This window comes from Anabas testudineus, chromosome 17 (assembly GCF_900324465.2).
Source record: "Anabas testudineus chromosome 17, fAnaTes1.2, whole genome shotgun sequence".
Taxonomy (NCBI): domain Eukaryota; kingdom Metazoa; phylum Chordata; class Actinopteri; order Anabantiformes; family Anabantidae; genus Anabas; species Anabas testudineus.
Window position 1 is genome coordinate 19,410,211 of NC_046626.1, and position 26,897 is coordinate 19,437,107.

Below are 26,897 nucleotides of genomic sequence, written 5' to 3' on the forward strand. Positions count from 1 at the left end.
CTCATGTTTTGTTTAAAAGTGCTGAGTATGAGTGACTACATTAGAGTTCATTTGTGCCACCTTGGGAAATAAGTGGTCTTAATACATCAATACAACAATGTGGAGAGAAGACTGAGACAAATGTGTTTCAAATGTTTAATACAACAAAAGTATTAGTTCGGAAAGGAAGGGTAGGAGAAAGGAACGTGCCTTTCCTTTTTGTGCTGTTAAGAAATCCAGCAGAAACTGCAGCATAGAGTCTGACTTCTTGTTTTATACATTGGGTTTAACTGCTTTGAATGGTTGTAGGAAAGGCAATTGAACTTCATCTGAAACTATTATGGGCACAGGGAGAATCTGAAGAGCATATTATAAAGTGTAGCACGCATGCAAAAGCTCAATTTAAAGCAAGATGCAACATAATCGATGACAGAGACACCTGCAACATTCAGCTCATCTTTGTTCCGCTATCTGACATTTTCCAGTCGTTCTCATGTCACATGATAAGACCTCAATCTGACAGCTTTGCAAATCTATAATTACTGCATGTCTCACTCTTTTATCTCAGATTATCTCTCATTGATGGGAATTGATGGGTTGTATTGTGAGAGAAAATAGCAGCTGAGACAAAAGTTAGATTTGTTTTCCATTGTTCACCATCTGTCATTTTCTGCCTCTGCATGAAGCCTGTTGATGTGAAGCTTTGCAGCTTGAAGTTACCATTGTGGACTGTGTGTGTGTGTGTGTGTGTGTGTGTGTGCAGTGGTATGGTTCAGATTCAGTCCTCATATTAAAGGTAAGAGCTAAAGCTTCTGAGCATTTAAATATTTCAAGTAAAAAATAGAAATGTCAGGATGCATCACTTGTGCAGATAGAACTGGATTCTTTGAATGTAAGAGAGTGTGTGTGGGTGGTCGAGTGCTTTGAAATCAATCTCATTACGGGGGGCACACAAGTATTCAACACGTTAACAACAACAGTGTCTTGTTGAAAGTCCTCATGCATTTTATTATGCTGGACAGTGTCAGCTGATTCTCTTCAGGAATATCCAGATTCCTTCGTCTGCTCTCTTGAATAATTTGGATTTCCTCAATACTATGAGAACAGTAGAAATAGCTTTGAGCAGTGATGGAGTCTTCGGGGTGGATGGTTCGTGGAGTTTATTGCCTTTTGCTTTCTCTGTGATGATTGTACCTGTTTCTTTTAGGTCTTTCTGCAGCACTGTTGGAAAAAGCAGAAGCCAGAGCAAGTTAAGACAGCTTTAGTAACACTGTCATTTAATTTTAATATACATAGCTGCTTTTTAAATGGATTGACCTGTTATGGTATAAGTAACTCATACTTTGTCCTAATTAAAACTCCAATAAAGTACTGTACTCATAGATTTAATTAACTAAAATAGCCTTCTCCTCTTGGAACTCCTGCTAATAAATCAGACCTGTCATGAAATAATCTATATTCATGAGTCAATAAACTGAGATTGATGCTGGAAGTTAAAGTCCTCTGAAAATTTACATCTTCACATGTTTGGTCTAGTTTCAGTTTTATATTTACATTTAAAATTTGTATACATCCCATCGTGATACTGCATCTGTACAGCAGCACATCCCATCCTCCCTTTGCTGTGGCTTGAGTTAGAGAAGGTGTAGTACCAGTGACATTACCAGCGCGTGAATCACAGCAGTGAGATTAAGTCCTTGATTTATTACTTCCTCCCTTAGTGTGAGAGATGGAGGATGAGGAGAAAGAGGAAGAGGCAAAGACAAGTGTTAATGTCGAATCATTACCAATAATAGATCATTATCACCTGGCAAGGCTTCCTTCCTTCATTTCTGTCCTCCTCCTGTTGTCCCTCATCAATATTTTTCTTCTTCATGTGATAAGTTGAGGTGAATTATTGCTCAGTGGGAGTGGTTCGACCTCAGCGGCACTTTGTACGGGGGCTTTGGGTTTTCTATCTGTGCTATCTGTGTGAACCCATTCAACTCAAACAACCTTGTCATTCTGACACATATAGTGTGTCCAGAGTGTTTCCCGTCCATTAAGTCCACACCTCTAAACCTCAAAGACAAAAAGAGAGAGAAGGAGAGAAGGAAAGACGGGAAATCATTACATTTACAAAGCTGAAATTATCTTATTATTTGTGCTGATGGATAAATTAATCACTTATAAAAATAGTTTGATCAATTAATGAACTGTTTAAATTCTGAGGTTCACACAACTAGCTAGTACCCAGCTGTCAGGTTCTTGTTAAACCTGAAGTAACAGTAGCAGAAATACATTTGATGATGTGCACTGAAATTTCTATTTACCTAATACAACTAACATTCACTCTTATTTAATCCTGTGTTTGGTCTCTATCACTTCCTTAGTTCTAAAAAGCTCCATTCTAGTGTCTATTGTGCTTGAATAGGCAAAATCCTTTTCAAAGAGCACATGGCACATTTAACACTGATGAGGTTGGGTGAGGATACTCACTCTCCTAGTCTTAATGCCGTACCTGCACTCCAGAGATGTAGAGGCTGAGTGCTGCTTAAACTGTGCCAGGTACTTCAACATGATCACAGTAATACTGTGAATCACTTTGTGTAAATTATTTCATTCACAGAAATAAGGTGATTAAAAGTACGTGAATGTGAATGTTTTTATTTTTAACTGCAAATGTGATTGCTTTTTAAATAAGCAGTTTAGAATGAGTCATTTATTACAGTTTGATATCTTGGGTTTATATCAACGTGTTACTACGTGTATCTGTTCAGTAACTAACAGCTGCAAAACACCCAGAATGATCCTCAGAAAATGTAATTACCCTAAAGCTTAAAATGATCTCTAATGATCTCTAATGGTTCATGCACATGCCGCATAGCTGCAATGTCCCAGGTTCAAACCCAGCTACATCATGGTATAAATGCTGTTTTAAAATAGCATCAATAAGCTGCTCAGCAACAAGCAGTGGAATTTAGAGACAAGAAATAAATATCTCAGCCTTAAAACACTCACCAAGTGTTGTTTAAGTTGGATATAAGGACGACATAAATCCTCAAAGTCAAATTATAAGAGTTAAGTCATATTTTGAATTGTCCCTTGTCTTGAGTATATGGGGAAAAAATGGACTTGCACAAAACGTTTCAGTCAATTTCTTACATTTTATTACTGTTGCACCATTTATACAAGTACATATAATTTTGAATGCATCAATTTCCATATCATCTTTTTGTTTGTTCGAATGAACGTGTGGTGTAGAAATAGCAGTGGTAAGACATGGGATGAAAATATCAACTGTAGTTGCCATGAATGCAAACTGAGAAATTATTATTTTTCCACTTGACCAAAAAGACAGGACTACAGGTTCACCCAACCACGTACATGCAATTTACTGAGTCATAAGAGGAAGAAAAACCGAACCAAGTGACACACGATGCTCCTCAAGTGTTTGTTTCTGCTACGGTTTGACAAGTGTGTTATAAAGATGGAACTGAAAAGTTGACAGATGGCAAAAAGAGCTCATATATGCACATATACATTTACATATGCAAAGGTGGAAAGTATGAAAGTACATTCACTCATTGTTGGGCTGCTGGTACCTTATACAACAGAAACCTCCTCTGCTCTATTTCTTGTCCTTCTTTCCTTATTTAATTCCTGCTTCTCTCTCTTTATTTCCTTCATTCCTCCTTTCTTCTCCATTCCTTTCCTTTCCTTCCTTTCCTCCGTCCTTTATTTCATCTCTTACAAAAGCATAACTATCACCCAAAATGGGAACTGAGAAGAATTCTTCTTCACTATTATTACTTGAACATGGTAAAGTACTTCTTGGATACTTTAAATAAAATTTTCCACAGTAATATTGCTACTTTTACTTGAATGTGAACGTAAGTACTTTTTTCTTCCACCTCTACATATAAGTCCATATATGTCATATATGAAATCCTTATGAAAAGTAAAAGAAGATGCATGAGGCTTCCCTGTGCAAGGCTTTTCCATCCCAAAATGGCAACTGGTGTACGGCTGCCACAGAAACACAGGCCATAGTTGTTGGAGTAGGTTGCTGACGGCTCTGATCATTCACTTTCTGCATCAGTGGGATCAGGCTGCTTAATGACTGAGACTGAGAGTCGCAGAGCTGCAGTAAAACAAACCTGCTTACATACCAAACAGGTGAGGTTTGCTCCTCTTACAGCTATATTCAAACAAAGCTTTTAATGGAGTGTTTACTTCAAATGTTCAACATTATTCTGTTACTGCATCATTCCTCCACATTTAGTTTGTCATTGTTGACTAAATCATTGTGGCTGAACCTAGAGCAACCAGACAAAACAAATGGCAAAGTCAGAAACCGTCTCTAAGCTGAAAACACATAGATGAATAGTTCTTCCTTGTGCATATGAGTATATATTGTTTTCGTTGCCAATTTAAATTTCAACATTCCTCATAAATGTATTGTTCTCTCAAACCAAAGCCTGCCACAGTCACAGTTTATTCTCTTCACTGAATCAGAAGCCTCCTGATGCAGTAAACCTCACCTTTTTGCTCTTGTAAGCAAGCTGTGATTGTAAAGCCTGTTCCACCCAGGTCAGCAGCAGATATGTCTCAGAACCCCTAAGGATTGGATGGAAGATCAGAGATTTCCGTCAGACTTTCTAAGAACACCGTAGAGATATTTTCAGTGAGGCTTTGCAGATTTTATACGCATATTACAAATGTTAAAAAAACCTCTTAGTTCACTTAGAATATACCTAAGGGTTTCAGTACAAAATCTAGAAGTTTATCTGAAAAAAGTCTACACTGTTTTATATGTCTAAGAATGTGTTTTGATCTGCAAAGGCAGCATTTGTCACGCTCTGAAATGTCTTAGAAAGCCTGAGCACTCTCAGTCCTCACGATAAATGAAACCTGCCTTTAGAAGGTCTTGTAACTTTTGGCCATTTGGGGGGAAAAGGTGTCGATTAATTCCGAGAGGAAGATAGGTAGCAACACAACCCAACAATACCAAAAAGCCAAGGGTTAGAGATGGTCAAAAGAAGTACACAATCACAAACGGCACCAAAACAAACCCAGAGGTACCAAAGCCGAGCCGAGAAAGCCGAGAACACTGATAAAGTATTTCCTTAAACCCTCCCCCGCCTTCCCTCAGAAGATTTCCCCAAATTTTGATTTTTCCTACAGTGGAGGGTGCAGGTGAACGTATGAGCAAAGGCCTTCTGACCCCAGATGGGAGTGAAACCTTTGGACCATGTGAGGGAGAGTGAAGATGGATGTGGAATGGCAAGGCGTTATGGCCAACACAGACTCGTATCAAAGTTCAAATACTACAGCAGAAAAAAATAGAATAAAACATAACAATAATAATAGCAATAATCATCTGCAGCGGTGGTAAACTTCTCCAGGTGGTTGCGCCAGTCCTCCTCAATCAACAAATCATCCTCATTACAATTATTATTATTATTGTCTATAGTATTATCATAATATGGGTGGGCTAGTTAATTTAATTTTGCGTTTTTTTATCTTCATCGCCATCGAGTTAGGTACTTTATTTTTTTCATTTCCGAAAAGAAGCTGTCCATTAATCTTGAACTGCTACGGTTTGATCCTTGCTTGGTGCCTCTGTGGCATTCGCCTCCTTGGCAGGAGGTTCGGCGGCTGGTGTTGAACTAGGGGCAGCAGAGGCCTCCTTTGCTGGTGCGGGAGCTGCTGCCGCTGCCTCTGTGGGCTTGGGGTCAGGGGAGGCAGCGGGGGCCGCCTCGGCTTTGGTCGCTGGTGCCGCGGGGGCCTCAGTCTTTTTGGCGTCTGCCTCATCTTTGCTCTCAGCAGCCTTGGCCTCTGGCTCCTTGGTGGCAGGTGCCGATTCTTTGGCCGGGGCGGGAGCAGCTGGTTTCTCCTCGGCCTTGGTGGGCTCTGCGCTCTTGGCCGCCTCTGTTTTCGGCTCAGCGTTGGCAGCAGGTTTCTCTGGCTCCTTTGCGGCGGGAGCTGCATTTTTCTCCTCCTCTTTCGGCGCTGCAGCGTCGGCTGCTGGCGCCTCCTTGGACGCCGTGTCATTCGCTACCTCCTTAGCGTCGGACTGGGCGCCATCTTTGTTGTCTTTCGGTGCTTCACTCTCCTCAGCAGAGGCTCCCTCTGCTTTGGCATCCTTGTCTTTGGTCTTGTCATCATTTACATTGTATCCCTTCTTCTTTTTGCTGAGCTTGCCTCCCATTTTGGATTTCTGGCCTCTGAAAGAGAGAGAAAAGGTAAAGTTTAGCTCTACAGAAACAATTATTCATTCATTAAGAAGAAACAGTGCAACGAATGTGAGGGGAAAACGACATGTCCACACAGAGAAAGACGACAAGAGGTCAAAAATGCACACAGATAAGCAGTAGAACTGTATTTATGGAAAAAACATCTGTTATACTGCATATTTGATGTACGCACTCAACCTGAACCACATGCTCCTCAGAGTGCCTCGCAGCATGACATTTTTTCCTGTCAAATCAGGCAAAGCTTATTTAAACATGAGGAGCAGAAACAGTAATGTGAATTCAAGTCTTATGGAGAAAGAAACGGAAAAAAGATTGCAGCATTGTAAAGGCCAAATGGAGACCATTTAACTTATTTATTCCATCATTCTCAATAACTTATACTGTCAGCACATCTGCTTTCTCATCTGTCAAATGAAGGGTGTCTAATTAGGAATGCACAAAAGTGTTGCTGCAACTGATTCATCCAAAGATCAGGAAGAAATTCAAATCATTTATTTATTTATTTACTTTTTAATTTCAATAAGGCCTGAAAACATGCACAGTGGTATCTATTTTGAATTGTTCAAAATCTATTTTGAACCATTTGCCAGGTTTCCTACCATGACTCTTCAGGCTCCCTTGTGCAGAGCTTGTAGAGCCAAAACACTAAATCTCAGTACTTATCAATTAAATGTAAAAAGGAAACAACCAAAATATCCAAAGAACAAAACAGCAGGACAACAGCCAAATTTATTAAAGACCTCGACGGTTGGGTTGAGGCACTTACTGAACTTGGTTAAGGTCAGGGACAAAAAGGGCAAATCTTTAAACAAAACCACCATCTCTCTCTTAAACAAAGTGTTTTCCTTGTCTAATCATAACCTCACACAGGACTCTGGACTCTAGCTCAGGTCTCCAGTCTGTCCATCGAATATGCTGCATCACAACTTCATTATAATATTATGTTTGCTACAAAAACATAATCACAGTTGCAGTTTAGTTGCACTCAAAGATAATATCCAGGGTCCAAGCTACAATCTGCATCAACTACATCCACATATGTTGGTGAAAAAAAACATTTACAAAATCGATCGCAGTGCAGATGATGTAAAACGATGTATCACCACAAGAAGCACTGACTGGATCTACAGCTGTTTGTTTATGGGTTTAGAAAGGCATTTTATTTTATGAAGGACTTAGTTCATCACTCATTGACCAGGTAGCACTGTGTGTAGTCAGGCTGAACACACACACACACACACACACACACACACACACACACACCGTCAGATTTCTGGCTCGCTCCTTCAGTGGAAGCTTTTCACCATCTGTCTGCTCGATGGGAGAGAGGACTTCAACACCAAAACAAATCAGGTTCATTAGGAGCAAAGACTGAAGAACAGTACAAGTTGTTTGTTTGAGATATGAACTCTGTATGTTGATCCCGAGAACTGCCAAAACAACTTGGCAGGTTATTCTGTTCATGAGGTAAAAGCCAGAGAAGAAGATGCTGTTGAGTGTTTAAAATGATGCTGTCTGAATTCCCAAAATACATTTAAGATGTTTTCCAACCTTGACAGGACTCGACAATCAAAGGCTCTGTTTATTAAGTGGCCCTGAAAAAGCAACAGTCTTAGTTTTAGTTAAACACAATTCTCAGTTACATCTAAATATTACAACTAACAGACAATCATGAGATTCATGTAGAAAGTCTCATCTATTCAAATGTGCAGCAGAGAAAAGAGAAGGAATATGCACAGTGTTAGAAACTAGCTAATGTTTTACAAACCACTGCACTTGGAACTGGAGCATGTTCCCATTTATAAATTAGTGTCTAAGTCAGCAGAGTGACTTTAAAATAGCAGACTATATTTTTAACATGCTTTGTCCATATGAACCTTCATCAAGGCTACAGACTCTGAAAATCAGTACAAAACACACAGAAGCTGCATTTTGCAGCTTCCAACCATGTTTAAATCTTTTTTCTGTCACATCCTACAACAATTTGAGATTCTTCCTCATTTGTGTGGTTGAAACCAGACTCATCTATTTGTTCTGACATGGAAAAAAAAAAACGGCTCTGGATGTAGACCTGACCTTTTCCTCGCCAAACAAACCAGACCACAAACTCTGCAGGCTACTCACAAATCGGCCCTGTCAATGGGACAGAGCTGGCGGTGAATCCACTCAAAATGCTAATCGCCTCGACACCACAGACTGAATTACTCCACTATTCATGCAAAATTCCCCTCGGTGTCCAACAGTTGGTATCTGCCGTTCCTGCCGCAGTATTATACGGACCACAATAGAGGTCTCTCTGCTACATCACATCAGTTGACTCCTGGCTTGTGCTGCCAGCACAATGACTCACAGTCATCTGGGCAGACAATAGTTTCTTTCCAACTAGAGGCACGCTTTCTCGCTGCTGGGCGTGTGGTTTTAGTGTTTGAAGAGCTGGGGCAGGGCTGAGACAACCTGGAGAAAATGCTCTGTGCTTCACAAAAGACTTAATTTAACCTGCGAACTGCAGTCAGTGGAGCACAAAGGACGTCTGATGTGGGAGCTGTGAACGTCCAGCAGAACTTCTCCAACGCTTTTAAAGTTTAACTAAGACGCTCCCATCAGATTGATCTTAGCATGATGTGAAAATAGTTCCTAAAAGGCTTTAAAATGAGCATCAACAGCAGCACACAGATAAAAAATAACAGATACGATGGAACAAACCATCTAAACGTGTTACACAGGAGACTCTTCACTCTTATCACATCATCTTTAAATTAAGTTAATGAATTTCTTGACCTTCTCACTGATGATGAGATCTTAATCCACTTAGATACAGTTGCATCGTTACCACTGTTAAAATCAAATTTTCTAACAGTGAAAATCACTGTGACCAAGGTGGAGCTAAAGACGTAAACTAAATATAGTGTATATGATAAGTAGCACATGAAATTCAAACCATCTAAACTAAATTTGGCAAACAGATTTCATAGACTGACTAATTGTCTCTTAATTAGCAGCCCTGAGTAGAAACATCTGCACCCAGCTCCTGGGCTAAATTTAATACTTCTATCTTCAGACAATTATTTTAAGACAGGAAACAAACTATATATTGGTATGTGTTTATATATATAGTGAGGTTTGTTCAGTATTTAGAATGATAACATTGATTTCAGTGTAAAATGTGTTCTGTTTTTCTTTTGTTGAAGCTTTTATATTCATTAATGAGCACCCTCTGACTCTGGCACAGGTGGCCCCGTAGATGGCTAATTAGACTTGGGGTTGGCCTGTGCCCCCTGTCCTCCCAGCCAAAGGCCTACTTCTGTGATTTCGATCTTGTTGCACTTTAATGGGTTTCAGGATCGAAGAGTTCTTACTGAAACTCTATGAAGACTCTGCACTCCCACTGTTTTTAAATGAAATCTTTAGAGGCCACAGCAAAAAGTCAATTGATTTTTCTAAGGCACAGTTAGTTGTCCTAAGAGATCATACAAAAGATTAACACCACCTCCATTATTCTGTTTTTCTTTTCCTCTGTCTCTCTTGACCAATGACTCTCCAATCCCTCCACCCTCCAAGCTGCTGAGTTAACAAAACATGACTGATCACTCAGTGTTGGTGTTCAGTAACGTTTTTGCACGTTGTTAATCAATGATCAAATTCTCGTCGAAAGTCGAAAGGTGGCAAAGCGTTTTAAGATGACTAATAATTCCCTAAGGAACAGATGGCTGAGTACTCCTCAGATTTTCTTTCTGGCAAGTCATCTGTCACGCCCACAGACCAACACCACTGCCTGGCTCTGCTTTCAATTCCCCATCTTCCCAACACCCACTTCCTTCTCTCTGCAATAATCCCTCCATCATCCCCCTAGCCTCGCCTTCTCTCACTGTCTCTGTTCTTGTCTGTTTCTCCGGCAGTTTTCTGTCCCGAGTGTGCGATTTCACTCCTCCAAATTGCTTCTCCTCCTACCTCTTCCTCCTCGGTTTATTTTTCTCTCTCTGTTCCTGTCTGCACTTAATGTTTTTTTTTCTCACCTGGGCCCTCGTCATTCTTCATAGTCACACAATGTTACAAGCACTCGGTTTGTAGATCTGTATGTAATCAAGCTGCACCAATCAATGCATCTTTTTTTTATCATTGCAGTTGGTGAAATGGCCAATGTACACTACCTGTTTAGCAGTAAACAGAAAACAAATAAACAGCCAGCTGGTGAACATACTGCAGTGGTGCATTTAGTAGCTAAAGAGCCGTGTCATTAATTTACATTCACCAGACAGAAAACCAAATAAATGCTCATGCTGTTCAGAGTCTGCTGGATACATCACGTTTAGTTTCCTTATAACTTACTTCCTGCCTTTTCTGCAAGTTAATGTTCTAATTACTAAACGTTACGACTGTGTTCCTGTCAGATAAAAAGAAAGAAGCACTGTGTAACACAGAATCCAAAAACCACACAGACGATTGATCAACCTCTAACTTCTCATCCCCGTCTTACTATCAGCACTTTTTACGCGGGTCACATTGTAGAGCCTTTCTCCTGGCGCCTCTGCTCAGGCAGATGGAGGTCTCCAGGAGGTCCCGGGGTCTCAGTAAATCCCCAGCCTTGGAGCTGTGGTGGGCCCAGCCTGGCAGGTTCTGTCTTCCTGTGATCCAGGATGACACGTTAAAGGTTAAAGCTGTCACTGTCCGACTTCCCGTGCTGTTCAGACACACTCGCTCCATCTCTATGTCCGTTGGAAAATCGACTTGACAGCAGAAAGCGGGAGGAGCTGCTGGGAGACCAACAACACTAACTGATGAGGAAGCTTTTGCTCTCTTCTCATGAAAAGCTATTTTGCTTCTACTATTGCACATTCCTCAGCTTCTCTTTTCAGCCATATACATGAACATCACCCCCCGACATTTCTCCCTGATACTGTACCATAATTCAACTAGTTTCATCACCTGTGTCACACTGACCTCCATTTTCAAAGCTGTTCTGCCTTATCAGACTGATACTGACCTGTTCTGCAGCCACAACACAGCTCACTGCTTCAGCTGCTGTCTCAGCCTGGTTGGAGCAGACTTAGTCTCTATCAGTTCTTTACCTCCATGACACAGCAGCTGTCAGACTGGTGTGAATGGAATGATTTCTAAGTCTGCACGGAGCAGCAAAAAAGCTAATTAATTAGCATCAGGATGTTCTGTAACATGTTTCTGCAAAGGCATGTTTTAATGTTATAACCTACCTGCCATAAACCAAGAGTACTGGTTGTTTTGTCTCAGATAAAGTCTTTATCCCCTCGACATCCTATTCACCCCATCAAATTGATTCTAGAGCTGACCTTGTAATCACCAGTCATGCTCATGTAGTATAATCCCGTACATCCTTATAACACCAACGCTAATTTGGAGATTATTTGTCATAAAAGAACACCAAGACTACTTGCTGGTTGTTAAATTAGTAAGATTGTTTATGAAATTATAAACACTGTTATATTACAACTACTTATGACTGAAACCATTCCTTATGCAAACAAGCAACAGAGCTGTGGCTGTTTCTGGACTTAGGAAACTAATTACAAACACAAAAACATTAATTTTATATATTTCTATTTAGGTTTTAATCCTCCTCACAGTGAGGACTGTGAGATGACTGTTTGCCCTCTACAAGATCAAAAAGATCAAATCCTACCAACCCATCCTGAATATGCAATCCAACTTCTTAAGGAACAAAACTCTTCACTCAGCAGCCTCACTCCTAATATTAAAGACTCTCTAACAAGTTTCTGTTTTATAAAAATGTCTATTTGTCCTTATTTTGCACTCATGTCTCATAAAACTGAAACATCACTTTTGCTTGCTTTTACATCACTTTTAAGTTCAAGTTCAAGCACCAAATGATTAAATGTAAATGTAAGTATCTGCCCTGTGTGCTACCATCATGAATTTAAAATTATAAATAATAACACAGGCCTGAACACTTCCTTCTGCTGCCATCCAGCTGGCTGATTTAAGAATCTGTTTAACCAAACTGCAGCCGTCGAATGCAGGGAGCTGAGTGGACAGGCAGGAAAACTGGAGCAGAAAATTTGGCCCAATCATACACACAGACACACACACATAAAAATGTCCACACGGGCTCTCTCTGCACTGAGTTGGAAGTAACATGGGAGCAGAGGATGCTGGGAGTTGAGAGCTCACAGTCATAGGAGGATGATTTTAGATATTCAAGAAGATTGGAGTCCACGACAAAACCGAGATTCTCACATTGTGCTGGTACGATTTTCCCACAGTCGTGTGCTATTTTAAAACACAATGCTCTCAACTTTGGCAAGCATTACGACATCTGAGCCAAAGATGATGCAAAAGTATTTTCTCCACATTCCCACAACGTATTCGCCACTTTCATTCCGCCTGAATACATAGAGCTGCCAGTGAAATTCAGGATATGGCAGCAGGCACAAAGTGTCTCATCAGCTGAAGTCAGCTCTGGTCCCTTGTGTCAAAGCTAGCAGCAGGACCGGCAGCTACAGCTATTTCTGTGCAAGAATAAAGACTTGGCGTCTGCAGCAGCCCCCCAGCTGTGTGGAGCTAATTTCTGGTGTGTAACAGGAGAATCGGGGTGTTTCGAAGGCGCTGCACATACTGTAGCATTGTGTGTCTCACATGTACACCTATGTTTTCTACCTACTGTTACAAAGAAATTGGTGCTTCAAGACCAACAGAACCAGATTTCATGACCATCCATGTAACAGTGTGGTTATTTTCCTGAAGCAAAATGGTGGATCAGCCAATCGCCCTCTACTGTACATATAGTGCTGCTGCAAAACATCTGAATTCTGGAGAAATATCTCAGTTTAACCGTGTCTTGGATCACTGGGAAGTGCTGTGCGCAAAGTCATTACTTAGTTCTAGAGAGAGTACACAAACTGCCCACTGCTTATTGTGGCCTCAGGCTGAATACACACACACACACACACACACACACACAGAAAACCATGTGCACTGACACAAATGCCAAACACACATATGCAAAAGCATGAATAAACACATGCACACACAGTGGTGTTTAGAGGATCAATCCTCAGACTGACTGAGCTTGAGAAAACTCCCAGGATAGAAATGGGTATTGATTAGTGTGAAGTGACCACAGAGAGCTGCTGTGAATCATCTGCTGCTTACGAGTCCGTGGACACAGTCAGAAGAGATGAAAGCCAGTGTGCGTCGCTTTGAGGCGCTTTTTTCTTTTACCGGGACGTTTGTTTCTCAATACAGAATCACTCCGAGCGCTTTGTTGGCTGCAGAGGAAACCAACAGCAGACAAAACAAAACAGAGAAGTGAAACGGATTACGTCCATCTCGGTGGATTCAGTGGCATTTGAGGCTGCAAAATCCTGCTCTGCTCAGACGCTCATATGACCTCCGTGTCTGCAAAGCTGGCAGACGTTTGTCTGGCTGCTTCATTTCAGCACATTTCTGTAGCAAAACTGAAATAGGCAAGGAAGTGAATTTAAGACCGTGGAAGCAGTAGTTTAAATTTTAAAGTTAGAAATTTAGGAAGCAGAAGAAGTTTCGATTTGTTTTTTGTTTTTTGAGGTGAAAGCAAAACCAAGTAAACCATCAAGAACTAACAGCTGTATTGGGTTTCCTCTGTACAAATTATTCTTTCTGTTCGAGTCGTAAAATGAACATTTTTCCTCTCCAGCCACCGACCCATAGTTCTTGCATCACTCTATTTGATTTATTGTGAAACTGAGTAAAACTGCTGACCTTGTTTCTCTTGTAGAATGTTGAAAAGACTTGAGTCGTAGTCTGACACATCCAGGTCAGCCTTTCAGGCTCTGCTAAATGTGAAACAGGTGCTGTTAGAGCCTCGGTCACTGGATGACAGACATTTAACAGCCAATAGCAGCTGATGTGAGAGGCTTTGTGCCAGCTGGCCGTCTACTGTATGGGATGTGTGTCACCTAGAATGGAAGTCTTAATCATATCAACGTGTTCTTCTGATGTTGTTGCTGAACGTTGGTGTTAGTTTATGAAGATCAACATCAGTCTTTAGTTAAGAGAATATATTTTTCTCTCGTGAAGGTTATGTCTGTTTTATTGATCCAAATCACAGACTTTAAAATTAATATTGGTTCATTAAAAACCTGCAAAAGCATCTGAAGAGAAGAAACCAACGATTTGGTGACGTTATTGATGCAGCTTGTGCATCAAATATTTTTAACACATATTAAGCTGTATTGACTTAATTTTACTTTAAAACTGTCTTTACTGACACAAAAGATGCTATTTTCTGTTTGTCCCTGTGAATCGATGTACACAGCATCAATCACGTTTTTTTTATGCCTTAGGTCTGTTTTTCCCAGGTGTGTGTGGTGAAACAATTTCAAAGGCTGTTGTAAAGTCTTGACTCATACCTGTAATGACTGATCTGACTCCACGTGTCACTTTGATTTTTCTGGTTTCACTTGTCACCGTCAAATAAAAAAAAATCACAACAATGTACCTTTAGCAAGCATTAACTATAAAGGTCGTGAATGTCAGGTCCATGAACGCGTGACCACACCTGTCCACTTCTTTTAGGTTTCCTGTAAATCCCACCACTGCTGTGGGTAATGTGACTGATTAGACTTGTCACAGCGTTTGCTGCCTCTTCTCCGTTCTCTCAGACAGATAAGAGGTGCAGGAAGTCCAGGGACAATAGCAGCTCGCCAGTGAACCCCAAGGCCTGTTTGGTATTTACATGGTCCCAAACCTGCTGCCTCTGCTGAAAACAGCAACCTTGCCCTGACAGTTATGTCTTAGGAGCCAGCGTCAGAGAAGCTGTGTCTGTTTCGTTTTCACAGCCAGATACAGGACTGCGCTCATTTCAGAATAAATACTAAGACTATAATTAGTAAATAATTTAATTACTGATGTATGCCAACATAACTGGACTTGCTCAGAGCTTCAGGTAGATCCATTCACAGTGGTTCAAGTGGCAGCTCCACGATGAGAAGCTGTTGAGGGGCATGAACTGACTCTCCAGCAGGTCTTCAGGGACCTAATGCAGATTTAATTTAAGTCTAATATCTGTCGCAGCCTCTTGGTGGAATTGGATCTGAGTGAAAGACAAACTCAACTGTACAGCTGTGTTGGAATTGCATTTCGTGTTTAGGGATTAGTTTGTTGCCATAGCAATAAGGAGATCTAATTACTGGCGTGAGAGTAATTAGATGTTTCCTGTTACAGTACAACCTAAATCTTAGTTTTGTACTTTGACTGTTGAGTCCACAAAATGAACAGAGTGCAGAAACTACAAATCCTATGAAAAAATTAAATATTATTGATGTAAGAAACAAATAGTGTAGCTTCTCGTCATGTAGCATCTGTAAATCAAAAGGTTTTCCTCCTAAAGTGTAGAAGTCTTATTTGCTTGTATTTCGCTGATGCTTACTTTGGATATTTGCAAATACAGCTGTGGTGCTCTGACATTTTAAATACCCTGATGGAGGAGGAAAAAACTGCCAACGAAACCCTCCTGAATTCCTCTCAGGAAAAAACCTGCAGAGCTCTCAGAAAGTGGACACAGCAAATGAATGGGTCTCATTTTGAATTTACAGTATCATCACACTTTAATATTACAGAACTTTTATGAGTCTACAAGTAAAATGCTTCGTGTAAACACACTTGGGGGAAGTGTTGTTACCTAATGTGCATTGATTTGACTCGTCTGCCAACATCAGAACATGCTAAATGAGACTTTAATGATTTGATAGATAAGCAAACTAAAAGGGACTTTCAGAGGGGACAATACTTCCTCTGAAATGTCCATGGTGACACACTGACTTTTAAGTTCTCTGTGTGAGGTGTGAGTTGTTAAAACTGAAGCAGTTTGTACAATTCACATTTACATTTGACCAAGGTTTATGGATACTTTAGATTAAAACACAAATTTATTATTATCACTTTTGTTCCACCGTGTTTTGCGGCTTGCACAAAGCTTCTTAGAATAAATGTATTTATCATTTGCTGGAACTGCTGCGATGCAGGAATGCAGTGTACATTTACATTTAGACCCAGTGGTACGTTCAAATTTCTACCTCACATACAGCTTTCCAAGAAAATAAATAGCAGTTGTATGCACATTTAATATAAAACACATGGATGGATATCAAAGTCATGGTCCAGACCACATGGACTAGTGCTATAAGCTGTAAACAACCTTTAGGTATAAAAGATGGACGTAGATATTTCTAAACTTATTGAATAATGTGTGCAATAGCAAAAACCTTCCACAGCTTGTACAACAGAATGACTGAGAAATAATGTGGAGCAAGCACCTTAAAAATCCAAGCTACTACTGCGTTGTAGTTCCAGCTATGACAAGACATTTACTGTGGTAACATTTTTATGGCAAGTATCTCAACACGACAGCCACAGGAGCAGTTGGATGAAGAACACTGTGATTAAGTAGTTCAAATCAGTGGGACACCAGAAAAACTGAGGACAGTGTTCAATCAGTCACTCAAATCTAGGACGACAGTCCTTGAAAACTGTTGAGAACACTGACTTTGAGATTGACTGCCACTTAAATCTGCATTGATAGTTTCGTCAATAGCAACCTTCCTTTCAGGCCGTACAGTGAATTTATCAAACTGTTTTATTCCTCAGTGAATGTCTAACACCTGCTTTGACCCATACAGCATAATGAAAAGATAGAGCTCTTTGACTAAACATGAACTTCAGTGGTAAATATGTAACTTAACCATCTGAAGCAGAAGTTCAGTCTCTGAGAGCAAACATGTCACACAGCATGAGGCTTCTGCTTTATCTTAGACAAACGGAGGAAAGGAATGCCACAAATTCATAAAACATTCGAGCTGCTGCGGCCCATCCCTGAGCCAGAACAGGGGTGATGCTAGGATTTCATCCTTCGGGGGGCTTAGCCCTCACTACTAATCAAAACACACCAAAGATCCAGCTTAAATATAAATATATTTCACATATGACCGGTCGTTGATGGACTTATGTCCATTAATGCTTTAATCTCTCACAGCTCCAACGCATAACAATCAAATCTCCATCCTCTTTTTTGCACCTTAGAGGTTACAGTAGGGTATAATTTATGTAATTTAAATGAAGAATAGTAGGTATGATGTAAGACATTAAGCTGGATTAGCCTGTGTTTAATGGAAAATGTAGTATTTTAATTCCACTGGTCTATCACCTGTTCCTCCTCCTCACTAACCTGATTCACTTAAAGACGTCCTCCAGTGAAGAACCGGCGCTCTCACATCGCATCATTCCCAAGCAAGGTGTTTTACAACACAGGGACGTTTGCTTAATAACACACAGCACTAGTGTTATATGAAACAGATACAGATGTCCAACATTCATTGAATATTACTACTTTTGTTTGACACCAGTCCCAGAAAGCAGTGATTTGTTGTCATCTACTCTCGGTTGAAGCAGGACTAAATGTAGTTGAGCTATCAAATGTCCTATTTGCTCTTCTGAATGGTCTTCGTTCGTTTTTTGAAGTAAATGAGGAAACAGTGTGACATACTCACAGAATCAGAGTTGGAAGTCAGAGTTGATGGCTGGGTCAACAACACGTTGGACTTTGACTCTGCAAGCCACTGTTTGCTTCATGTTTCCTATTAACTTTGAAGTTGTTATAATCGACGGTTTCCCGATCTTTAACTAAGTCAAACTAAAAAAGATCTTTTGTCTGGTCACATCCATGATGGCTGAAATTCAATTTGAACTATGAGCAGATGAAAATGTATTCATGTGATGAATTTCCATGCATCTTGGGTTCTGTGTCCAACCTGGAACACTGAATTTTAAAATGACATTGCTCAGACATGTATATTATATTACCAGGGATGGAAAGCAGCTAGTCTAAGTGTGAAGGCAGCTCATACAGTATATAACTATGTGCACTGGTTTATATGTGCACATACATATATTCATGAGCAGCATCAGCAGCTTATGGCAGATGCGGTTTTAAAAAAAGAATCCCGCAGTGCACCCAACATATAACTGCTGTTTACTGGCAGAACATCAAACCGTGCCATATTTCCTCTGAAAGGGAAAGATTCCAATCCCTTCGAAGAGTTTACACCCACACACAGACTGCAGCTCACAGTTCGTAATATGTCTGGTATTAAGGAGAAGCTGTTCACCTCAACAGCAGAATCACAAATATATCTGAACATGTGAACATTCAGCTTTATTTCTCTATCCATTCTACATGATTAAATCGTCCCGATGCCTGATTGTTGTCTGTATCATCCTCACCTCATGGACCCTTTTAGCTCCTACATACTTCTGAATTAATACCAAAATAAGTTGTATGAGGACAGAAAACATGGTGTGTAAAATACTACAGTGCATAGTTAGGACCACTAACAACAATACTTTAATACTAAAACTGAATGCACCACAGTACAAGAACTACCAGAACTGACTACAAATCACATGCACACATTTTCTGCTGGGACGCACTGCACATCATAGGCCTCAACTGTCATTCGTTGCACTGCGTTCCCTGGTAAACTTAATCTTCTCTGACTTCTGCTGCTTGTGGAAGGAAAATAAAAGCTCCCCCTAAAATGAAACGACACTATACGTTGTACTTGACGGCTTTGATTTGTGGTTATGTCGCATGTTTCAGCTACAGAGTCTGCACGTAGCCTCTGTATCCCCTAACCGAGCGTTAACGTGCACCTCCACAGCTTCTCGGTTCAACCACAGCCAACTTTACCGCCTCCACTCAGTCTGATTTCATCTCATACAATAATGGGCCACTGTTTGGCAGGGATCCATTTCATAGTTGGCCTGATAGAAAAGCTGTTTGTCAATCTGCCAAAACCATAAACACTATAAATACAGCAAATGCAAAGAAAATGAAACTCAAAGGTTTCCCGGTTGACTGCAGTATAATGTTTAGGATTAATAGCAAAACCATGTGTGGGAGTATCAGGTGCTGCTCGGTGCACATGTATGATAGATACTTCTCTTTGTAATGCTGAACTGGTGGGCTCAGAGGAGTCCTCTTTTTCTGTATTTACTCTTAATACAGACTTAGTCCTCTTATGAACAACTCATTACTGCTGCTGAAACTGGGAAATATGAGTGTTGTAAAATCAAAACTCTTAGAAACAAGAGACTAAAAACATTTATCGAGCTGTCAGTTTTAAAAGTAAGCACCATTGTCTGGAGGTCGGAGTGATTCATGTGGACTGTGGCTGTAGTGGAAGTAAGAAGGAACACAGTGACCTCACCTTCCTAAATATTTAACAGTGAGTGTACAAATGCTTGTGGAAGGATTTTCCACAGACAGAGTGACTGAAGACTAAGCGGGGGGTCCTGATGTTTCACAGTGAACATGTGGGGGCCTGAGTAGATAGTCGGTTCAAGGTTTTGTGAACAAAAATAAACAAACGTGCCACTGTGAAAGGTGTACTTGACATTTTGCAAATGACTGATAATGTAAATGCATTAAAAATTCTCCTTTTTTTCTTATCCTGATCTTTTTAGAACAACTTCCGTGATGAGATCTGTAGCTGGAAATGCAAAGAGAATGCAAATGCCTGTAGAAAATGCACGCAAACGTGTGTTGGAGGAGGAGGTGATTACAACCAAGCAGCGTACACAGTTTGCTCTGCTCAGTTTGACAGTCTGTGTTTCTGCAGAAGGCCACGAAGGCAGTGCTGACGCTTGTGCTGACACAAACACACACACACACACTTGCATATAAAAGCACAATTACTTTGCAGATAAACACACACGTGCTGTTTATTAATGAGAAACGTGGACAGCGTGTCTGAGAAATATGCGACCTCTGACCGGCGCACTGCTCCGCTCTCTGCTAACACACAAACACACACAGACATCCATCAGCCTGAAGGTTGCCATAAAGAAAACAAGAAGGGGCCCTGTGTTGCAAAAGTAAACTCAACCAAACATTCACATTTAAAGAGATAGCTCAGTCTGCAGATCTACATAAATCGGGTGGAGATTTCATCCTTCAGATAAACGAGCGATGGTGGAGTTTAGACAGCTGGGGAACCTTGATTAATGCTGCAACATATACTCTACGTCTTCACCCTAGTAAAACACATTTATTAGTGCCTATAAAAACTTTTTTTTTTTTTATTTGCCACATCGAGTAAAGAAAACAGGCAACAGTTGTTGTTTGTAGAGGGTGGGGTGGGGGATGTAGGTCCTGATGCTAAACCCACTGACAGCACACAGCTTCAGGCTGCTCCATGACTCATCACTTTTTCTTTTTAGGATAAAATATGCGATGCAGAATATGCTCTCCTCGACGCCGCGGGGCGGGAGTCCTAAGAGGATGTATGAATGAACTGGACAAGTTCAAGAGCCTCATTCAGGTAATATTCACGGTGCACCAGGTGACTTGTGGCCGTGTTTTTAAACAGCGAACACACTTCCCAGACTCTGCATTCTTGAGAAATCGAGTTGAAATGAACCAGCCTATAGCCAGAAGTCAAGGACTTTTTCCTGAGAGAAAGAAAAAATCCTTTTCCTCCTCCCCGCCTCTCTCCTCCATCAACATGAGCCCAGGGTCAGGCCATATTTGGTGTTTGTTCTTAACTGGCTGTGCTACCAGATGGGTGGTGTTTACTGCATCACTGCTGTTCAGACAGTGTCAGATAAGCTGTCAATCCCAAAATTAGAAGTTGTCTGTGCACTTCCTGTCATGTAAACTCTACAAACTCTTACCAGAAATCTTAAATTAGATTTGATCTAAATCACGTGACTCCTTCAGATCCAGTTAACGGAGTGATTTGTTGGCATGTTGATGATAACAAGTCACTCCTACATGTCCTCTATCACATGGTCAGCAGTTCTGCAGATGTGTGTCACATACTTTTTATGCATACTCTTAAACTTGTCATTTTCTATTATTAGATTATTGACCTCTGGAGCCTTTATTAGTATTTGTGGATGGCAAATCCTCTCTTCTTCTCATCTTCTCTTTGTCCCTGAAGTAGGTTTAAGCTCAATCCTCATTCCTCCGCCGTGTCACTGGGTAAATGTTGAGACTTGGCCTTAACAAATCTGCTTCCCCTTCTGCATTTAAGGCTTTTACATGATGCCCTTCAACATCCAGCAGCAAAACGAGGATAGTTTTGTCTGTACAGCATTACCATTCGCAGAGGTTAAAGTGGCAGCGCTCAGCAATAAAACACTGTCGACTACTTTATGTGACTAAGAAAGGAGAAAAGACCTTGACAGAAGAAGTCAGAGTGAGAGGCTAGAAATGTTTTTAACACAAATGAAAAGCACTTTACTCTTCTATTAAACGCTCGTTCACTTGTCTTCCTGTGTCTTTGCCGTCTCTTTCCCACACATTATTTCCATCATTACAAAGACACATTTGGTGGCCAGGTCCCACCGAAACCGACAGGAGTTCAATTTAAATTCTCATCAGGGGATTTAAAGATAAGACAGGTGCCACCGAACCGCAGGAAAATCTATTGAAGATATTTTTAAGGAAACGGTGAAAGCTTTTAGGTCTGAAACCTTCACTCAATACAAGTGTGATAAATGTGTTGGAGGCATCGTTGACTTTCAGCAGGCTTGATGTACTATGACGGCTGTACAATACAGTAAAAAGTAAACAAGATATGCACGTAACTGTCCCTGAAAGTTTGATATTAGCAAATAAAAAGCACTTCCTCATGCCCCTAGGGTTGTATGTCTGTTCTGTATTGTATATGAGGAATGACAGACTGGACCTTTTTCCCTGTATGAAGTATGTCAAACACGTGGAAATGACAATAAACCTGAACCTGTGTTAGTTTTCACAAAGCCGGACTTTATTATTGTGATTCAAATGCAATATATACGTATATATTTGAATATAAAAATTACAATAACAATGGCAAATAGCCTGCAGAGAAAAGGTCGAGACCGGTGGAGTTAAATATCTAATTAAATTGGAAAAATAATAAAGATCAACTGTAACAATCGATGCGTGTTTGTAGATGTTGGCTCTCAAGCTCATTCTTCCCCGATATACAGACTGGAAGCTTGAAACAAAAGGAATTTAATTTGAAGAAGAGGAACCTGCTGAACCGTCGACTCAGTTTGCTTTCTTGCCTCTTTGTTTGGTTTATGTGAGTTCCACCATTTATCGTGGACACGAGCCAACGCATTTCCATACTTTTATTGTTTTTTCTTTCCTGTGCGGTTTTATCGTGAACTTGATGACCCTCAATATGACACCTATGAGTTTAAAAGCAAGTCCAGGAACACAATTCTAGTGAGTAGTGGTGGTTGTTAAATATAAGCAAATTACAAAAAACGAGGAAGAGAAATATTTAAATTTAAAGTGTCAGAGCAGGAAAATAGCTTATAGACAAACGGAAATCCACGTAGGCATTTATTTACCTTTTTATGAAAATTAAACTTACGTGCCTGTTCCCAAGTGTTTTCTCCAAAAATAGCTGCAAAGTCCTCAGAGGACTCGTGTCCTCTGGGAAATCACGGCTCTGTGGGAATAGAAAGTGGAGCATGTCCACTTGAAACAGAACATTTCCTTCCGAAAACAACATCATTAGCTGTAATTATTTCATATGTTATTTCTCCATGAGTAAAAAAAACAAATCCCTGAATTGCATTATAATTTTTTAATGCTAGGTAAAGCTAGCAATGTCCCGAACATATTTTATTTCATTCTAATCCAAGTCCCTGCAGATACCTAGTCCAATCCAAAGCGTGGACACATTAAAATAATAGTTCTTCTAAATCTGGCTCCCATTATTTTTACACAAGCTACTTGATCCAAACTATTAAGTTAATAAGCTTAAATTATTGATGAGTTTGATGGATGTTTAACGAGGAGAATAAGACTCAAAATAACATGACGTGATCCACGGCACAGAGACGACTCACACAGAAACAGAATGATGAGAGAGCCCACAAACCCGACACCAGCCGAGTTTAACGCTGACCAATCATCAAGTTATTTTACCGTTAATGTTTAAATTACGGTTAAAACTGGCTAAAAATTAAAGACTTTTCGAATGGTCTTTACAAATAAGAGAGATAACAGATTTATTATCATGTTAATTTAGTGAATTTATGTATTTTGTAAATCAGGATCACCAAACGTGGCCAAAACTATTTACATATTTGATTTTCACTTGCATACCAATGTTATTGTAGCAAGGTATTTTTTAAAGAATGACGCACGGTTGGGTGTGAAGAACGGTATAAAACACAGGGGTGTCAAACATTATTATTGTTTTTGATATGATAAAGGATAGAAATCTAATATCACTTCTGTTTGTACACTCAACAGTTGATCCAACAGTGAGCGATAATTAAGATTATGGATGCAGATATTCTGTGTCATGACTTGTAGGTATTGAGTCATGAAAGGTTTCCATCTCTAAACTGTGGAGCATTGCAGTGTGAAGTGCTTTCTCATCCCTCTGTGGCAATTTCTGTTACGATTCCTCCCTGGCCATGCCACTGTAAGTTGATTTTTTCTGTCCCTGCCCTCTCTGTCTGTGTCCCTCTCACAATTACCATGATCAGCTCCACCTGTTCACTCCCTCTGCTCACTCACCTCAATCACCAGATCAGTTTCACCTGCGGACCAGCCTCTATTTATAAGCTCCCCTCAGTTCTCACCATTTTCTGTGTGTGTGTGCCTACTAGTTAATCTTCTAGTCAGTCTGTTTCATCAGTGAACACTTAAATACGAATCAACTTTAACTTTAATGATGAATTTAATGTAAAGTGCTTAAGAAAGAGGTGTTTCAGTTTCACAGGGTATAAGATTTTTTAAGTGCAAAGTTTAAGGCAGCGGTCAGGCCTCATGGGGGCACCTACAGGAAGCCAGTGCAAACACACATGCAATCTTTGTTTCGTAAACTAGTGGAAGTTATTAATTGTGATTATGTTAATTCTAAAATGTGTTTCTGTGTTCCTTCTTTCTGCTTCAGAACAGTTTTTGTCAAATCAGAATATTAAACTAATAACACTCACAGTAGCTCCAATGTGGCCTTTAGTGCTCATGACAGTGAGTCAGTTCTGGAAGCTACATAGAATCCATTAATCATCATTAATGTCATTATTTACACCTGTGTAAATGTCTTCTGTCAGATTTATAAGCCTGTGTCTGGTTTCTGCAAAGCCAGATGCAGGCTTCGAAACTCCATCCTCACCCAGTGATGCCTGGACAGATCCTTTGACTACCAAGAAAAACCAGTTACCGTGGTGAAACACCCAGAAGATTAAAGGACACATTTAGAGTTGAGCCATTTTTTGCTCTCATGGGTCACTGTGAGGAGCTGATGACTGTGTGACATCACCCAACAGGGAAGCTAAGATGTGTCCTGCAACACTGAAGTGGCGTGAGCTGAATATATCTCTCTTTTTTTTTTTTTTTTTTCTCAACACTAAGCCTTTACATTATGCAACAGGAAACCACTACCTTTATCACACCATGCTACAGATAAATAAGTGAACTCAGAATTATCACAAAATACTCAGAATTGATGAAGCTGATACTTGATGAACCAAACCTACAAGTTGAGTATGATTAAAATCCTAATAGATTATTTTTATAAAGCCTCCAGTACAATGCAGTTTTTTAAAATGTGGTCCAACATTTGTTTCACGATTCCTGGAAGCACACTGGCCACACACACTGGTTATCTATGCCTCCTTGAGCATGACGTTTTATACATAACACATAATCCAAATATTGAAAAAAGAAAAATATTCTTATCATATAGTACTGAAACACAGAATTCATTTGTTGATGGTTGAAGATTAGCCCTGTTAGCTCTGTTCAGTCGAGGGTAATCATAAAAAAGAGGCCTTGACTCGACCGTGCAGATGCCTGACATATTTAGGAGGCAGTGAAACTCTTCCTCTAGTGTCCATTGTTCATGATGGATTGAGCAGAGTCCCACCAAAGGTTACACATCCTCATTTCAATGTGGCCAGAGCTCAGTGAAATTTCTGCTGATATCATGAAACAAGGTCAAAAGTATGTAGGTGATCACTTCCTGATTTCACAAAGCAGAACTAGATGATTGTAGACTCAAACTAAATGTCCCATTTATATTTCTAAGTAAACATATTTATTTCCTACAGAAATTGGAACTTAATTATCAACTATAATGAATAACAACAATAAACAATGTAGTTATAGTAATTATAAGCTCAGTATAAAAGGTACTACTGCTGAGATGAAATGAAATAAAGCTGCTTCCAATGGTTAATATCTGAGCTGCTTGGTTTATATCATAAAAGGCAGCACTGCCAACTCTCCAGGGCCCAGGATTCCCAGGGGACCCTCAAAGCCACATGGGCCAAAACCTTCAAGTCAGGTATTAAAATCCAAGGTACTGTTGACGAGCTGCCACCAAAGACCTTTATCTTTTAGAAACTGTGACTAGTTCCCTCAGAGACAACCAGAGGGAGATGAAGTTGAAAACAGCTTCTTGGTCGTGAGTTGAAAATGACCAGAGTCTCTCTCTCTCTCACACACACACACACACACACACACACACACACACACACACACACACACACACACACACACACACACACACACACACACACACACACCAAGCAGACAAATGGATGTGACACCTTCAGCTAAGCTCAGACAGCCTCACAACGAGACGACATTTGTTCTGGTTGGTTGCTCGGCCTGTCACAGGGACGGGGAGTGTGATGAGATTCTTCGGTTTCACTGCGTCCAGAGGTGAATCAACACGAGAGGAACTGCTTGTGTGTGTGTGTGTGTGTGTGTGTGTGTGTGCACAGATAACAGCTTCCTATACACACTCATAACTACATAGATACATAAACAGAAGCAAAGACAGAACTTATTACCACTAAATCAAACTGGTTCAGCACCGTGGTGAAAATCTGTGATATTTGTACGTCCACTAACACAGAGCTGTGTTTGTTCTGGACCGAACAACCAAAACACTGAGCTGGACGACGCTAACAAGCTTCATAGAGCTGCTGAGAGAAGCAGTCAAGTGATTTGTAAGTAAAAGCAACATCACGTCCATTACACGTCGCGTGTGGCTTTAAAAATTAATTTTAAGAGAAAAACCAATAAATCTGCAGAGAAACTAGATGTTAACCATACACAATTCACCTTATCATGAACCATATCAGGCCTCAAAAATCAGCAATTTGACACCCACACTGTCACTCAATAACGTATCAGTGACTGCTGAACCAAATACGCAGACAGTGATAATTAAAGCACGGAGCTGCTCGCTGGCTTTTCCTTTGAGTGCAGCTCTGGATGCTGCCAAACCTCTGAATGTTTTCAGTCTGGCAACCTGCCCCTCCGTCTCCTAAATCATGTAATGCACTGCAGTCGGCTCAATCTGTTAAAGGCACTCTGAATCCTCTCAATTAGGACAGCTGCAAAGTGTAGCCAAAACACCCTGGTGTTTTCATACCAGCCAATCTGCCAAAGCCAGTTATTTATACCAGTTTATTAATATTGTCTCTCGGTTTCAAAGGAGGGAACCAAACACAAGCTGAGGAGCCAAAGTGCTAAAAGAGCTGAGAGTGATTGTTCTATGGTTACTTAGAAGATCCACTTTGTTTGGTGTGCATACGGCCTGTGCTGGAATAATATGGCATAGGCTGTGCTATAAATTTAGCAATTTGTTAATTTGGACCAAAATGACACAATAATGATTTTCA

At 40.3% G+C, this 26,897-nt stretch overlaps 1 protein-coding gene across 8 annotated transcripts in view; it reads right to left on the reverse strand.

Annotated features, from left to right (window-relative positions):
- Positions 1-3,105: 3,105 nt before the first annotated feature.
- basp1 (brain abundant, membrane attached signal protein 1) overlaps positions 3,106-26,897 on the reverse strand; it is a 35,752-nt gene continuing 11,960 nt past the window's right edge. For 2 of the 8 annotated variants that reach the window (XM_026374915.1, XM_026374920.2), the window contains exon 2: positions 3,106-6,188. In XM_026374915.1, coding sequence (XP_026230700.1) covers positions 5,543-6,172 — 630 coding nt within the window. In that variant the 5' untranslated portion in view covers positions 6,173-6,188 and the 3' untranslated portion in view covers positions 3,106-5,542. Of the gene's footprint in view, positions 6,189-7,481; positions 7,880-8,342; positions 8,584-10,692; positions 10,713-13,949; positions 14,004-17,412; positions 17,456-17,734; positions 17,763-26,897 lie in introns of those variants that run through there. The other 6 variants (XM_026374921.1, XM_026374918.2, XM_026374917.1 and 3 more) reach the window with 6 other exon arrangements.